A 16,270-nucleotide genomic window follows, 5' to 3' on the forward strand; every position below is an offset into this window, starting at 1 on the left:
ACTGTCAGCAACGGCTACACTTGCGTTCGTTAGAGAAATAGCTTCGAGAACTAGTTTCAATCGAACAGCAAGCCACCTTGAAACGCTTGAAAACGGTTGATCATGATACCAGAGCCGCAATATGAAAGTGATCCATCCACCTTGTCACTTCACGAATCTCAAAAAATCCCAGTCTAAACAAACCACATCTGCAGATGGTTACGACCTTCAGTCCTCATGGGGAGCAATGCCTTCGGGGCACCGGGTTGGTCGGTAGGGGAATCGCCAGACTCTTCCGAACTGTCAGCAAACTCATCCTGACTCTGACATTTGCCGCGATTTGAAATCAAATGTGCGTAGTAGACTGCAGGGACTATTGCTAGTTAGTAAGCGGAAAGGGTGTAGAGATGAGGGCATTACTTACAGAGAGACACTGAGGTCGTAGACCGAACGTACTGGTAACAATGATTGTTGATCATGTTTTGAAGCTGTGCGGGTTGGTGGTTCATTTCATCCCGAATAACGTGATAATGCACGGGCTTGGCCGTTCCCTGAAGAGCCACATGCGAGATCATTAAGAAGTCCCAGTCGTGCGGGCTGGTGACATCGCGTTCAATAAGGGTGCCGGGTAGGGCATTGCCATTCCGGTCAGCCGCAGCCTTGTCATTTGGTCGTGGAGCTGCGCGAATATGATGACGCTTGTTGGCAATCACCACGGTAATTTTAGGGATGGTTTTTTCGCCACTGCCACGGCAGATGACATCTTTGATGATAGGGACTTCTTTTTCGAGCACCTGTGCGAATTGGCCAGTAGACACGCCGTCGCGGAAGTAATACACACATTGAGGACGACGGCCATTTCCAACTGTCTTGGTCCACTCGTCGACCAATGGGGTGAGCATATTCTTCATGTTGTCCTCGTCGATCATCTCAACTCGGCTATAACCCGTCTGGCAACTGCCCATGTATTTGACACAGTTCTGATCCGCAGACACAGAGATGGCAGTCAACGATGAAGCGGTACTGCCAGGTGCTGCGTGAGAAACGTCAGCTCCAATGATCATGCAGCCGGGACGGTTCAATGAGCCTTGACGAGGAGCAGCCTTGCAAGTCACACCACCCAACTTGGCGTTGACTTTCATGGCCACATTGGACATGTATTGAGGCTGTTTGCGCTCAACGTGGGCCTGCTGCAAGACCTGAGAGGGCACACCAAACCGACAGTCGCAGGACTTTTTGATACGGTGATAGACCATAGTGTCTTTGTTTGGCACGATAAAAAGCAGCAGTTGTGGACGTTGGTTGAAATTTTGCCCGGTGCCGTTATAAAGGCGATAAACACCTTCAGCGGTATCACCAGTGATGTCCATAATGACTGGCCGACCTACGATAGTGCCACCATGACCAGCATACTGCTTGCGGAACAAATCAAGAAATTCATCCACTTTTTGCAAAGTCAAATCATTTCGGCCTTGCTTGAAGACACCAACACCCCAAGATTTCAAGGGAATCTTGTTAGTCTCCAGAAATTTCTTGCCACGCAAGTCCCAACGGCCTTGAGTTCCCGGATTGTGTTTGGCATTCGCGAACTGGATCTCTGGTGCCGGAAGAAGACGACCTTTGGTTGTAATAGACTGGTCTGAGATCTTCATGCCGAAATGTTTGAGGATGGGATCGGTTGAATGACCAAGCTTCGCCTTCGCGGTTTCGATATCGCCAAATCGAATGTTGGGACGACGCACTGCGTGTTTGATCATTTCCGCGGTTTGCTTGTCATCCAGCTTATGGTTAAAACGCTGTAGCCCAGCCACATGAAGACACTCCATAGGGTAGAAGATTGCCTTAGTAGGTGAAGATTGCATCTCCACCACAGGTAATTCGGGGCAGTATAGAGTCAAGTTGTATCTGCGCTTGTAGTAATTAAAGATTGAAATATTTTCCTCTTTGCCCGTGGCGGGATCAGTCCATGTGAAGGKCTTTTCGTGCGAATTCGCGGTCAATATGTTGTGAATGCGAAGTTTGCGATTGACGGTACAGCCTTGGAAGGCTGGTTTGACCTCCAGATGACGCAATTTGTTCCAGACATAAACGTGAGCCTTGCTGTAGATGTATCCGGCAAAGGGGTTCTGAGGATTGACGTTTTTGCGCTTTAGAGCCTGAGCAGTTTTGTCCCAATTAAAGTGCTTGAGGAGGCCATCAGCGAGGCTGACAAGCGTCACCTGTTGCCAAAATGCGCAAAGGACACTGTCGACGTTCACGACAAGTCTTCCACCCTAGATTCTTGTTAGAGACACGTGGATGAAGACCAAAAATTGACATATCACTTACAAAAGCAGGTCGAATGGCTTGATAAAAACCCTTGCGAAGATCAAGAGTGCTGTCAAAGTTGCGAGGCTCTTCCTTGGGATCGTAGAATGCTCGTTTGACAGGGCTGTACTTGGTGGATGGCCATTCGCGTAGGAGGTGATCCATGAAGTTAAGCGCTTCAAGGACTCGCTCATCAAAAGAGCCCTTCTTCTGCAGCCAATTTTGCAGCACTTGGAGGTTGATGGTCTTTGCTTTCCGGATGATTATGCGATAAGCAGGCGGCTTATCGTCGTTAGTCTTGTTGTCAAGGTTGACTTCAACCGACTTCATTTCGTCATAGCTGTTGGAGGACCTGTTTCCGGCTGTTAGAAGCAAGCTTTGAAGTAGTTCGAAAAGTGGACTTACCAGGCAAGCTTATTGCCATCATAGATCATTTGCTTCCAGGTGTTCTTCCTAGCAGTTGTATCCCAAGCGAACTTTCGGGAGCGAGGGGGTGGCTGCTCATGTTCCTTGCCAATTTTGAGGATGGTCACCTAAAAAAAGCTCTGTCAGGCCTTCGTTCTCCTAGAATGCTTGGAAAAGAGACTGTATGGTGACTTACGTCATATTGGTGAACGTTCTGGGTGGGAAAGCCGGTAATAGGATAAGCATTGAGGACCAGATCAACCTCGCGGCCAGTGGTGTTAAAACCTGGTCGGGGCACGCTGGTGCTACCTTCAAGGAACTGTCGATAGATCTCGTCAGCTTTCCGTGACCCAATAGAGCCTTTGATCTCGGATATTTCAGCCTGCGTAGGCATGGTGATTGCAGTAAACGATAACAAAGCTTGGAGAAATAAGAAAGAAAGACTGAAAGAAAACAGTAAAAATGTCTGGGTTCTACTGCGAAAAGTGTGGTACGGATTTTGCGAGCAACGATGAAAGGTGATAATTGCAGAAGCTAGCAGGAGAAGGGAAAGACATGCTTCTTATATATTGCAGATAGGCGATGACCGCCGTACAGATTTGGTCACCGACAGGCGGACAATCCCATCTCAATGGGGCAAACATCCCATGACAAAAAAGACAATCAGAAACAATGCATGGCCATTGAGCAGCTTGATTGTGCGGAAGTGACTGTCGGGCAATCGACATGGAGAAATGAGAAGAATAGAGACAAACAGAGTACTAACACAGTCCTGTGTGACAAAGGAACCAGGGACAAAGACGGTAAGACTCACCGATTTACCAAAGGTAAAAGCCTCAGGTGGCAAATCCAGATTTTTGTAGGGGTTGACGAACGGCTTTGGTTCCCTAGCGGGATCTCCCTTGATTGAAGCCATGACGATGGCCGTGCTCTACTGTTGCGTTCTTTGTTAGTTCTTGAGGGCAATAAGGACGAATCTGAAAGAGAGGCTGGGAATGAAGCTTGCTGAAGACAAGGTGTGGAGAATCAAAATAGACAGGTGGAAAATGCCTGCAACAATGACGAATTCTAGAAGTAGGAGCTGGGACAAATAGAGGCTGGAAATTGGGGCTTGGTGGAGTGAGGGAAGAGGGGGAAGTCACTGAGACAATGACGAGTCTCAAGGTAAGATATGGCACAAATAAAGGTAGGAAAATGAGAGTTTGTTGATCTTGTCAGAGGCAAGATGAGAAGTGGGCTAAGTCGGAGATGAGAGAACAAGCGGGGAGAAAGAGCGAGGATGAGAGAAATCGTATGATGAAAGTGAGGGTTCATTGATGTCGTAGAAGAAATGGACTGACCTTTATGTGGATCGATATTGAACTCTTGTTTCTTGCGTGATTGAAAGCTTCTGTGAGGAAAAGAGAGAGATGGGGATCGAGAAGAAGTCGAGAGAGGATGAGGTGATTCGGTGAACTCGAGAATGATTAAAACGAGGAATTTAAGATGAGTGGAATACGAGCTAGGAGATGAGAGGAAGTAAAGAGCTGATCAGAACTCGAGAGATGGGCTCAAAGATGAATAGAGTTGAGTGGGAGTTGATTGGGAGAGAAGATGACGAGAAGACTGGGGAAGAAGGTGAAGAGTAGACTGAGAGCTAAGAGAGAGAGGAGAAGGTTGAGAGGAAAGGAGTAGCTGATGCCAAAAAGAGGAGAAGGAGGTCGGAATCAAGAATGAGAAGCAGGAAGTGGCTGTTCTGAGGACCGAAGAAGAATGACAGGAGAAAAGAAGCCTCGATTACCTGTTTTTGATCAAAAATGAGGCTTTTTTCAGCAGATCTCACTGATATGGGACCCAACAGGGAAAGAGATGGGTGGAATTCAACCGCAAGAGAAAGGAATGGATACAGATGACGAGTGGAGAAGTGATGATAACGGGATGCGAGGATGTAAGAGGTGGATGGGATGGGATGAAGAAGGTGGTTGAGATGAGTGCATGAGGATGAAGAGGGAAAGGATAGATGGGAAGGGGAACTGTGGGAAGGATGTTGGGGGAGAAGCATAAGAGGAAAGAGGGCTCTTTCCCAATTGGGGTTGACAAACAGTCGTGGTGGGCTTTCTCAAGATTCGCAAGTTTACAACTGCCAGAAGTGAATCCCGTTCGTTTGTCGACCTCCTTCCCAATTGGGAGTCAAACAAGCGGGCTACCCTAGATGGGCCTCGACAGTCCTGGGGAAGGAGGCATGTGATAGTTCAGGTCAGCATATGATCGTCGATTAGTTCAATTCTACAGAGAATGTCGCATTTGCTCGGGTTGAAAAGTAATTGCTAAATGGGCCTCGGGCAACACCTACGTCGTTCTGGAGCAGGGGGACTTACGACCCCAAGCATAGTTGCCTACGAAATCAACAAGCTACACACGTGTATCTTGAGCCTTCCATGAACGGAGCCAACTCGGACGGCGAGTGTACAAGGTTTCATGATGTTGACGCCTGCTTCAACCAATGTCACCGGGGGGCTTCATCGAGGGCATCCCGACAGCTCTGTTGAGCCACAGAAGCGTGCTCAGCAAAGCCACCATGATGTGCTTGTAATGGGTGAATGTGGCTGAGCTCATCTCTTCATATGCGTACAAGTTGATGTACTTAGTATATCGTCGAGAGAGGCTGTGGCTTTGATCAGTGGAGACTCGACCCACTGTCTCGTCCCATCCGATTGGGAGCCGGGATACACATGCCAGCTATAAATAAACAGAGCTGCCTGTCTGTATATAAACATTTTCTATTCTCATTCACTTTATTTCAAATTTTATCAAATGCCTACCAGACATCATTGAATCATCAATCGAAGGAATCATCAAGTGCAATTGTGGCGCCGAACGGACGAACAGCGTTGAAGTCGTTCACTTGCCTATTTATACTTCCCGTTGTATTTGCTATTTTGTCCGCTTGTTTCATTGCATTCAAGAATCAGCAGACCCCTTGGCAATATACCTTTCCAAGGCCTATTGAGATAAACTCCGTGATTATCGAAAAACAAGATATCGAAATGTCAGGACTGAAATCAGTGGTATACTTTGTCAATTGGGTATGGTTCTCGCCCAACAGAAGCAACCCCGCTATGCTATATCAATTGCTTTCCTATTGATGTGAACCCTACTGAATATCTGATGACCTTCACTTGGACTCTGCACCAGCTTCTTGGTAATCTGCTTGAATAGTGCTGATAGGCATTCAGGCAATCTATGGGCGAAATCACAACCCCCAAGACCTCCCCGCAGACAAACTCACTCATGTGCTATACTCGTTCGCCAATGTCCGTCCAGAAAGCGGCGAAGTGTCAGTTATTATCATCTGGATCTCCAATACAGCGCCTAGATACCGATCACATTTCTAACAAACTGTTTATAGTTACTTGACAGACAGCTGGGCTGACACCGACAAGCACTACCCCACTGATTCATGGAATGACCAAGGCATCAACGCCTACGGTTGCATCAAGCAGCTCTACCTCCTCAAGAAACAAAACAGGAAGCTAAAAGTGCTTATCTCAATCGGTGGCTGGACTTATTCGGCCAATTTTGCGCAGCCGGCCAGCACAGAAGCTGGAAGAGAGACCTTTGCTAAGACGGCTACAAAGCTGGTTCTTGACCTGGGTCTCGACGGTATTGATATAGATTGGGAGTATCCTCAAGGTAGGTTCCTCTTTTAATTGCGCCCTACCTTCCTAAGAATGATTACTAAAGTAATGATGTGGTATAGATGACGCGCAAGCCCAGAATTTCGTTGCTCTTTTACAAAAGTGCCGTGAGGTATGTTTACTGTTTCCCGCTTGTCGTCACAACAGCGAGGGCTAGATGCTGACTTCTCTTCATATTAGACGCTCGATCAAGCAGCAGGCCCGAATAGAAGATTCCTGCTTACCATTGCTTGTCCTGCTGGTAGGACCAAAGACCACTGAAAAATACTTTTCATCTCTAATTGGCATTTATAGGCGCATCGAACTATCAGAAGCTCCGACTTCCTGAGATGACACCTTATCTTGATTTCTACAACCTGATGGGATACGACTACGCAGGTCAGTTATGACATCCCCACTCACAGCCCATCAAGAGACTGACGATATGAACAGGGTCATGGGACCAAGTCGCCGGCCATCAAGCCAATTTGTTTCATTCAAATCAGAACGCTTCAGCTACCCCATTTTCTACAGCCGGCGCCCTCGATTACTACATCAAATCAGCCGGTGTTCCCCCCTCAAAGATGGTACTGGGAATGCCCCTCTACGGCCGTGCATTCCAGAACACTCAAGGACCGGGCACCTCGTACAACGGAGTTGGTGAAGGCAGCTGGGAACAAGGCGTATGGGACTACAAAGCTCTTCCCCGGCCCGGTGGCAGGGACCAAGTCGATCCGGAAATTGGGGCGTCATGGTGCTACGACGGTAACACAATGGTGAGCTACGACAATGTCCAAGTCGGCGAGATCAAGGCCAATTTCATTCGTAATAATGGACTGGGCGGAGGCATGTGGTGGGAAAGCAGCGGTGACAAAGGAGGAAGTGCCGCCGCGAAGGCGGATGGTTCGCTAATCGGTACCTTTGTGGACACCATCGGAGGCGTGGGCGCTTTGGATCAGTCGCCGAACAATCTCGATTTTCCCGAAAGCAAGTTTGACAATATACGGACTGGCATGCAGGGCGCTTGAGAATCCGATAGAAGCAATGATTCGAGACTTTTCTTCTAGCAGGATAGCTGTTGGTGTAATGCCCCAAAAATAGTACCATAATGAGAGAAAATAAAATTGCCAGAATGAACCGGGTTCTTTTTTCTACATAGTCCTATCTAAGCCACAAAGGCACATGACATGGTCCAAATTTTCGTTATCATCACTCCTTCACACTGAAATCGTAACGAGATGCTTATTTGGATTCATCGAAGATGTAGGTAAGGTGGCACTTTCCGCAGTACTGGCGGTTATGCATGGCGGCCATGAAGACACCTGCACCACACTATAAAAAAATTAGTATGGATTTTGAAGTAAGGATTCAAAGATGAGAACGTACCTCGGCGGAAGGACATTCACGGCGGAGACGCTCGATCTTGCCATCGCCATCAACCTTGTAGTACTTAAGCACAGCGAGCTTGGTCTTCTTGCGCTTGTGCTTGATTTTCTTGGGGGTGGTGTAAACCTTCTTCTTGCGCTTCTTACCACCACCACGGAGGCGGAGGACCAAGTGAAGGGTGGACTCCTTCTGGATGTTGTAGTCGGAGAGGGTGCGGCCGTCTTCGAGCTGCTTTCCGGCGAAGATCAAACGCTGCTGGTCGGGGGGGATACCCTCCTTGTCTAAAAGAATGTTAGTGGATGACCTTGCGATTTCAGACTTGGTGATATAACTGCATACCCTGGATCTTGGACTTGACATTGTCAATGGTGTCGGACGACTCCACCTCAAGGGTGATAGTCTTGCCCGTAAGGGTCTTGACGAAGATCTGCATCTTGATGAAGGCCTGTCATCGCACAACGTTAGTTTTTACTCCAGAGCTATCGGTGACAACGTAGATGGAACGAAACAATCATCTCTCATAATGAGAAAGTGACTTTCATTCAGAGGAGATGCTGTGGATTTTGGGTGATAGTGACATACCTCGACAAGTTGTCTTCCTCAACCTTCAGAACGGATCGTTGGTGAACAAAATTAATCGGGAGGCGGAGTAGTCGAGATAATTAATTGTGCGGTCACGTGGGCTACCACACTCGGATCATCGATTCCGCCGGCGTGCCGAACGATGATCACGTGACAAGTGTATCTTAACCTCAAGCAACGGGCCACCGTTGAACAGCACATCATCCCTCGCAAGAGCATAGATACTATTGCACGGCAAATAGCAGCATTATCAAGGGTATACACATTGATAGTCCAGGAAGCTGTAGTACCAACCTGTCTTCTTCCTATCAAAAAAATTGACAGCAATAGAATAACACTCGCAATATTAAAGCTATGTCATTAGCCGACGGGAAATGGGCAAAAAGTTGAACGTCCCTAGGTGGGATCGAACCACCGATCTTCCGGTGTGCGGTCATCATCCTTACGGGATGTTGATAACAGCCGGACTCCTTAACCACTGGGACATAGAGACTTGTTGTTAGGAGCGTCTACGAAGGACTTCTCAAACATCAAATGAGCTTTGAGAACAGTGAAGTCATTCCCGGCCATCATCCCTGTGAAACACTGAGTCGGAGATTGAAGACGCAAGGACAGTTCGACGATCCACAGTGCGGACTTGTGCGTATATTGAAAGTGTCGGATGGTCTGTCTTTAAACAAGGAACGACCCGTAGTGGGACCAGCCCTGCGAGGGAGTTCGACTAAACTAGGCCCGTCGCCGCGGCAACCGCTCCATTGTTGACGCAAGTACATCTTCCCCCCACGGTAGCTCGAGGAACCTCATCCATATCCACACCTTGCTTCCCCCATTACTTCCATTGAAATATACCTCTTGATTACCGCAGCTCTCTTAGTTGTTGCAGTCTTCTACAAAAACTTCAAACTCTCTTTCTATTTATCTTTACTAGAAACATAAGACCTTCACTGCCCTCGAGGGAACTCAGGGCGAGGCTAAGTTTCTAGCGTTTCTGTGCTTTTTTGACCGTCAAGATCGGAAGCTGACCAAGTTGAGATTGATAGGAAAACGCAAGGACGGTTCCGAGTCCAAAGGCCTCAAAGCTCAAGTCAGAAATCATTACGATCAAAAGTCATTCGACATCGCCTGAACTGTTGGCAGAGAATTGACTTTGGCGGCGCTCCGCCTGATTTCGTCGTGTGAAGGTCCGTATGATGTGCAACTCAGGTTCAAATCATTGACTGACTCGGCAATGGCAGAATCCGATCTCAGCAACAAGCGAGACGTTTAACGTTCATCAATCAACATATCAGCCATGCTTATCAGTCCATCGAGCGGTATGCAGAGGCATCAGCGCCAGCACCGGCGACAAAACTCTATCCCAGTTGCTCTGGAGGCAGCCAAAGCACCACTCCTTCCAGCAGCAGCCATGCAACGTTACTCAATGCACAAACGAGGGATGAGTCTGAACCAGCCTACTGCCAATCTGCAGCCCAACCCTATCTCAACAAGCCAAGGCCAATATACAAACGTTCTACGTGAGACGCAACAGCAACGAACGAGTCAACTCAACCAGCAGTCCTACTTTGACGAGTCTCAACATCAAATAATATCCAATGCAGTCAATACAGATGGCCAACGACTTGACACCAGAGGCCTCAACGTTTATACTAACCAATATAGCAATGAAAATTCCCCTATAAATGCTTGCATGAACTCTGGCGGGCTGAACATCAAGAACACCAATACAAAGAGTCGCCGACTCAAGCCCGCCATTCAGCCCATCCAGCATCAGCAACAGCAACAACAACCCGGCCAGGAAACTATGATCTTTGCCGAGCCTCAGCTGATCGGGGACGGAACATGGAATCCCTATCTAGTCAACCAATCTATGCTAGCTCAAATGTACGATCTACGGCGTGCGTCTGTTCAATCGGATATATCTCAGCAGTCCTACATTCCAACAACACCACCGAAACAACTGCAGTCCAGTATGTTTACAAAAATCAAAGGCATAAGTTGCTGTACTGATGATATCTGCAGATTACGTACCCATCACCCCGGATACTACACCGTTTCGCAGAGGTACAGAGTTTGCTCCATTCTTGCAAAACGTACACACATCACCTATCAAGAATATAGCCTATCAGACTCAGCCTGCTTATATGCAGAGAACTAAGTCACTTCAAGGAGTTCCAGGAAGCAATTATGCCGAGCCCAAGATTGATGCCCCTTCTCCCCCTAACACTGCCCCCGTTGACTATGATTGTTATGATTTGCTTACTTCACAGGAGAGTGATTTCGAAAGTACAGAGTTTCAAGTCGTATCCAAGAGCATGTCTATCAAATCGGAGGATCAGGAAACCTACAACACACAAATTCTTTCCGCCACCCACTCATTCCAGTCGTCGCCTGAGATAGCATACATGCCGCTGCCTGCTCCAAGTCCAATCAAGGCACCCAAAGTTCCCATCAGCGCAGCCACTCCATCTAAGCCAAGCTCGATAAGGTCGAACAGTCCGCCAGCGGATCTGTCGCCAAGCAAAACCAAACTGTCTCCCAAGGTTGCTTCTATCGATAGCTTGAATCTTGATGCCCGCGTCCAAGCTTCCATCACCGAGACAGGTATTAGCATCGATGAAATCGCAGCTTACATTTCCGGACCCGATCCCATTGACGGGAAATGGGTCTGCATTCACCCTGGCTGTGACAGGCGCTTTGGAAGAAAAGAAAACATCAAGTCTCATATCCAGACACATCTTGGTGATCGGCAGTATAAATGTGACCATTGCGACAAATGCTTTGTTAGAGGACACGACCTGAAGCGACATGCCAAGATACATACTGGTGATAAGCCTTATGAATGTCTGTGTGGGAATGTCTTTGCTCGACATGATGCCTTGACCCGTCATCGTCAACGAGGTATGTGTATTGGAGGTTACAAAGGTGTCGTTCGAAAGACAACCAAGCGTGGTCGCCCCAAGAAGAGCCGCCCAGACATGGAGGAGCGACAAGACAAAGCTGCGCGAACTCGTGAAAAGGTCTCCAATAGCTCGGCTAGCATGTCTGTGTCTAGCTCAGATAGCTCATGTAGCTCCCCGCCTTCAGATGGATTTGAGAGCATGAGCATCCAAGCATCTAGTCCCTTGGAAGATATGGCCATGTTTGAATCGACAAACTACTGTTTACCATCGGAGGTTTTCTCTTTCACACCCCCGGCGTCTCCAGGGTTCAGCACCGGCCATAACTCTTCGCCAGGCCAGAGCTCCCGTTCTTACAGCCCATTGAGTGATATCGGATCAGTGTCTCGTACTTCCTCCCGACATCCTCTTGAAGACATTTCAGAAGATATCCCTGATCTACCACCAATCTCAGAGGCTGCGGGTTGCTTTGACCCAGAGCCAGAAAGCTCAGACCTTCCTTCGTCTTCGATAGTGCCAGCCTTGACACACTCAACAGCCGGATCCGAAATTGATATCTTCATCAACAACAATTCAAGCTTCTCGGACTTTGGACACGAGTCAGGTATCCCAAACGACATGGATATGTTCTCTGGCAAAAACGAGAGCGATTTCTTCTTGGACTTCAACGATGGTAATGCGACCGATGTTTTCTTCTAATGATGAGTTGGCCTACCATTTTCTTTCTTTCAAAAATGATTCATATCTCCTCCCGCTCCACCACGAAGTGGGTGTTACGACTATTTAACGACCAGCAACGATTCTCTTTACTTCCGGATCCCCCTAATGCGACCATTGATAGACTTTGCTCTTGGACGGAACGATATTTAATGCACCTGTACAACATTCGATTCACCTCTTGTGTGTAACATCATAACGATTATGTGGACGGAAAAGCGATAATGTTTTGATTTTTTTTCTTTTTTGTCTTCATTTCGGGCTCATGATACTGATGTAGTTCCTTTCTAGAGAGGACTTGCAATGTACCGCCATAATGATTATGGCTATGATTTTTGATTTTGTTTCGTGCCTTTTTTCCTTTTTTTTCTTCTCCTTGGAGAATCCCTCTGTTTTTTAGCTTCTTGGGCCTGGTTATACCTTGGCAGTTTTCTTGTCATGTCAATTTCGCATAATTGTGTACGTTTCTTTTCGTCTCAGGACCTTGCAACTATGCCTCCAGACAAACAACTAGGCTGGCATCGAAAGGATTAACAGATTGTTCCGCAATTAAAGTATTGGTAATTATTATTTTATGTAGAGATTGTCAGGCACATAGTTAAGGCTGACAGTGTGATCACTCCGTCTAGGATTTATACAAAACTTAGAGAATAAGGAAACTCATTTAGCGCCAGCTAAGTACAGTAGAATTTGGTTATCATGACGTCGAAAAGAAGTAATTCGAACGTCTGAACCTATTAGCTAGTGATCTAGTCCCGGATGGAAACTGAAAGCACGCTGATGCAATAATTGTTCTGATCGAGAAAGATTCGGGGCACTCTCTATTTCGATAAGATTAAACAAATCTGATATGGACACAGTGATAGAGAGGCTTTATGTTGCTCGAAGCCAGAGTCTATTATATACATCAATCTCAGCCTCATGTCTCAAACCAAGCAATACTCAATTCAACAGCATGTTCGCCGTTGCCCCCGTGAGCAAAGACTTTGCTTTGAACGTGACCTTTGGGAGCCTTGTCGGCGAAGAAAGTGGTGTTGCCACTGTACGTCAGCTTGTTGTCCTCGGAGATCTGCTCATTGCTTGAGTTAGTTTCTTATTCTTGTGTTTTTAATGTAGATACTAGCTCTTACCTCGAATAGCGCTGGGTTACGAATCTGATGGCCACAGGTAAAAACATCCTTTACGAAGCCACAGGATCCTCTGCGTGTTTGGACATTAAAGCCACCTGCTAGTCATTAGTCTTATGCATTGTCCCCCAGAGTCAAAGGAGAAGCAGCGTACCAGTGACATCCTTCGCTTTGAAGGTAGCGCATGTACCAGATGTAAACCAAGTACCGTGGCTAATGAGGCAGCCGCGTTGTTGTTGATCATCGCCCGTGTATACACGCAGGTTTCCTCGGCGAGGCTCTACAGGATCCGTTGGTTCGGGTTGGCCGGGTTGGCGAGTTGTCGTAGGACGAGGCTTTGAAGGCGGGGGTGAGCGTTTGGGGATGTAGCGAATACCAGAGCTAGGACAATTTGATCCTCCTCCGACTGGAGAATAGTTAGTTCCGTTAATCTTTCTCTTGGGGTTTGATCATATCGAGAAGGACGTACCTGCATCAGCTGGCTCAAAGTTTCCGGTTTGCAAGCGCCCGGCAACATTGTAGTGATACCAAATCTCATTGAAAGCGCCTCCATGACACCTTATAGTGACTCGTGCACCGTGAGCATCATTAAGAGCTTTCTCAATGTCTGCTTTTTTGTATGTCACGTCATATGAGGGTACAATACCAGCCTCTGCTAGGGTCTTAGCAGAAAACAGTCAGTTCAGTCATTCAGAGAATCAATAAGGAACCTGACAAACCTCATGAGAAGGCAAAGCCTTGAACAAATTCACTGCCTTATCAAAGTAATCAACAACCTCCTCTTGAGGAACATAATCGGAATAACATTTCGTTTCAAGTGTACTGATGCATGTGCCGTGCTTGTTCCACTCGTGCTCCCACAGATTAGCATCATCGCCGCGGAAGTCTTTCCAGTACTCGCTCATATAGTCGAGTAGATCACTGCGGCCACCGTCGACCAAGATCAACGATATGTTGCTATATCGCCTATGAGAATCACAGTATTCATCAAATCCACCATCACAGTGATCGGGCCTTGAGAACATTGGTTAGCCTGTCAATTCCTCCCAAGTATGGTTTAGAGTAGACATACCATAATCCATGTATGGTCCACGAGTCCTCCGGACCAATAGCCGGATCTGCATCCCAGAACTGCGTTTGCAAGAAGTGACCTCCGGGATAGTTAAAGCAACACGTATCTTGGCCATCAAACTTGGCCTCACAGCTTAGCTCTGGTTTAGGACATGATGAGAATTGTTTGGATGCTAATTTTGCTGGGTTCCCCGAGCTCAGAAATGGAAGCGCTCCCGTTGTGATGGCTTTGAGGATCCGCTGCGGGCTGGGGATGTATTGCGAGAAAGGTACAAGCTCCATCCTCTGGGGTTCGAGGATTTGAAGCTTAGTAAGTATTCAGTGGTAGTGATGAATGACGAAGAATGAAGATGAAGTGAAAGGAGCTGCTGAAGTTATAAGGATGCAGGTACAGGTCACCTGGGTGGTTGACACGCTGTGGTTGGCGGGAGTGACGTGCGGCGTTTGCGGCGCATGACCTCTGGGCTGTCTGACGCCTAAGAAGGCTAACGGAGTCAACCTTGTATCAGCCACTTCACAGTGCTGGGAATCAATATATCGGGTATTTGATAAAGATTACAGAGTCAAATTACAGTCTAAATGAAGCAGAAGGGAAATATTTCTCGTCTCAACGGGCTCTAACTTTGGTGAGCGGGGTATCTTTGATAACGTAGTTCGTGAATAGATGTACAAGGATCACTCTATGCAAAGCGATCAATTCGTTGCTTCTTTCTTCTCTTTGCTTTCGACCTCGCGCTCTTTCCAGAGTCGGAGAACTTCAAACCCTACTTCCACCGCGATCAAGAGAATGATGATCCATTCAAGGCGCAGCCCGTGGGTTTCACTGAGTCTCTCCCGCAGCACATTCGCAATGTCCTGTGCGTAGTCCATTCTTTCGTTCAACACCTTGATGCGGATTCCGACATCCAACGCTCTACCCGCTTCTTCATAGTATCCTTCGAGACCCAATTCATGTCGACTGTCCCAGAAGATGTCGGGTAAAGAATCGGTCAGTTCAGAGTATATATTCAATTGTGCTCGAACGCTGAGTAATTGTCCTGTTTTCCGGAGGATGAAATCTCTTGTATATGGTAGTCGTGAGCCTTTTGACAATAGGGTTGGAATGTTGCGCGTCGATTCAAAATAGTCAGACAGTAAGCTTTCCAGCACGGCAAGCTTCGTGCTGCGTGCCAATCCGGACGAGAATGCAATCTTCGTCAGCACTGTATCAATGGACTGGCGATTGGGAGCACTCGGAGGCGAACCATCACTGGCTTTGGTGCCAAGTACAATAGTATCGCCCTTGATGAAGCTGCTTTCACGATGAGGATCTTCGATAAAGTCCATGTCTTCCGTCTCGAGGTTGTCTGTATGTGGATTCTCAGCTGCCGGGAGAAGTGTCCTGGAAGCCAGATACGAAGTAAAACCATCTGGAAGCGACCAGGCCACAACAGTGCCCGAAGGAAAGACAAACACGTCGCCAGTCTCATCGGATCCCAGATTAGTAGCTTCCGGATTTGTCATGCGCCGTACCGAGTCGATGGGAACTTGTATATGAACGACTTGAGGGTAGAGCCCCGTATTGAAGGGGTCCGGTTCGTAGCCTTTCTCTTGTAATATATCTCTGACTTTTGTTACATTGAACTGCTCAGCTACCGCGTATGCAGTGACCGTCTACCCGAAAATCAGCGTCGACTACAAGCACTGTAGACCGCCAAAAATACCTTGAGTTCACCTAGTCCTTGTTCCAAAAGCTGCGTCCTTGACAAGATTCCACTCCTTGTACGTTGTGCTTCGACTGCGACACGGCGAAGAGATGAATTGGCAGCTGGTGATCGGGCTAATTTCCGCCGTTGTGATTGATTCCCGGATGAGCCAGCATCTTTCTCAGGCGGCGATTCAGTTGCGCCATGCTTTTGTGAATTTCGGGCACGCAAATAGGAGAAGTCTCTTCGTTGACGTGGGTCGAGTAAGGGTACTATTGTTCGCGAAGGTCGATGTAGAGGCTGTGTTGCGATTTGGCGACATGTCGAACATACATAAGATGGGCCGAACTGGCTCGGAAAGGCCTGAACTATGCCAGGTTTTGCCGAATACCGTCTGAGATGGTTCATTTGGAAGTAGAGCAATAAAAGAGTGGGAAACGAACGTGTAAAATCAAAAA

At 47.5% G+C, this 16,270-nt stretch overlaps 6 protein-coding genes across 6 annotated transcripts; 2 read left to right on the plus strand and 4 right to left on the minus strand.

Moving 5' to 3' along the window:
- Positions 1–173: 173 nt before the first annotated feature.
- Positions 174–3,085, minus strand: BHQ10_000464 (uncharacterized protein; the record flags this gene model as incomplete). The annotated part of the gene is made up of 5 exons (XM_040877027.1): positions 174–352; positions 404–2,252; positions 2,308–2,638; positions 2,692–2,819; positions 2,888–3,085. 5 exons carry the CDS (start codon positions 3,083–3,085, stop codon positions 174–176), a joined length of 2,685 nt encoding a protein of 894 aa, XP_040728969.1.
- Positions 3,086–5,717: 2,632 nt separating this feature from the next.
- On the plus strand, positions 5,718–7,375 carry BHQ10_000465 (uncharacterized protein; the record flags this gene model as incomplete). The annotated part of the gene is made up of 7 exons (XM_040877038.1): positions 5,718–5,756; positions 5,907–6,007; positions 6,080–6,363; positions 6,431–6,480; positions 6,549–6,609; positions 6,663–6,746; positions 6,801–7,375. The coding sequence occupies 7 exons, from the start codon at positions 5,718–5,720 to the stop codon at positions 7,373–7,375; spliced, it is 1,194 nt and encodes a 397-aa protein (XP_040728970.1).
- Positions 7,376–7,589: 214 nt separating this feature from the next.
- Positions 7,590–8,166, minus strand: BHQ10_000466 (uncharacterized protein; the record flags this gene model as incomplete). Its single annotated transcript, XM_040877049.1, has 3 exons — positions 7,590–7,679; positions 7,734–8,014; positions 8,073–8,166. The coding sequence occupies 3 exons, from the start codon at positions 8,164–8,166 to the stop codon at positions 7,590–7,592; spliced, it is 465 nt and encodes a 154-aa protein (XP_040728971.1).
- Positions 8,167–9,606: 1,440 nt separating this feature from the next.
- On the plus strand, positions 9,607–11,911 carry BHQ10_000467 (uncharacterized protein; the record flags this gene model as incomplete). The annotated part of the gene is made up of 2 exons (XM_040877060.1): positions 9,607–10,282; positions 10,335–11,911. 2 exons carry the CDS (start codon positions 9,607–9,609, stop codon positions 11,909–11,911), a joined length of 2,253 nt encoding a protein of 750 aa, XP_040728972.1.
- Positions 11,912–12,848: 937 nt separating this feature from the next.
- BHQ10_000468 (uncharacterized protein) lies at positions 12,849–14,409 on the minus strand (the record flags this gene model as incomplete). The annotated part of the gene is made up of 6 exons (XM_040877071.1): positions 12,849–12,998; positions 13,060–13,154; positions 13,211–13,462; positions 13,526–13,718; positions 13,776–14,070; positions 14,129–14,409. The coding sequence occupies 6 exons, from the start codon at positions 14,407–14,409 to the stop codon at positions 12,849–12,851; spliced, it is 1,266 nt and encodes a 421-aa protein (XP_040728973.1).
- Positions 14,410–14,820: 411 nt separating this feature from the next.
- Positions 14,821–16,220, minus strand: BHQ10_000469 (uncharacterized protein; the record flags this gene model as incomplete). Its single annotated transcript, XM_040877082.1, has 2 exons — positions 14,821–15,780; positions 15,831–16,220. The coding sequence occupies 2 exons, from the start codon at positions 16,218–16,220 to the stop codon at positions 14,821–14,823; spliced, it is 1,350 nt and encodes a 449-aa protein (XP_040728974.1).
- Between the last annotated feature and the right edge of the window lie 50 nt (positions 16,221–16,270).

Source organism: Talaromyces amestolkiae (assembly GCF_001896365.1).
Source record: "Talaromyces amestolkiae strain CIB chromosome Unknown scaffold1.1, whole genome shotgun sequence".
In the NCBI taxonomy this organism is placed as follows: domain Eukaryota; kingdom Fungi; phylum Ascomycota; class Eurotiomycetes; order Eurotiales; family Trichocomaceae; genus Talaromyces; species Talaromyces amestolkiae.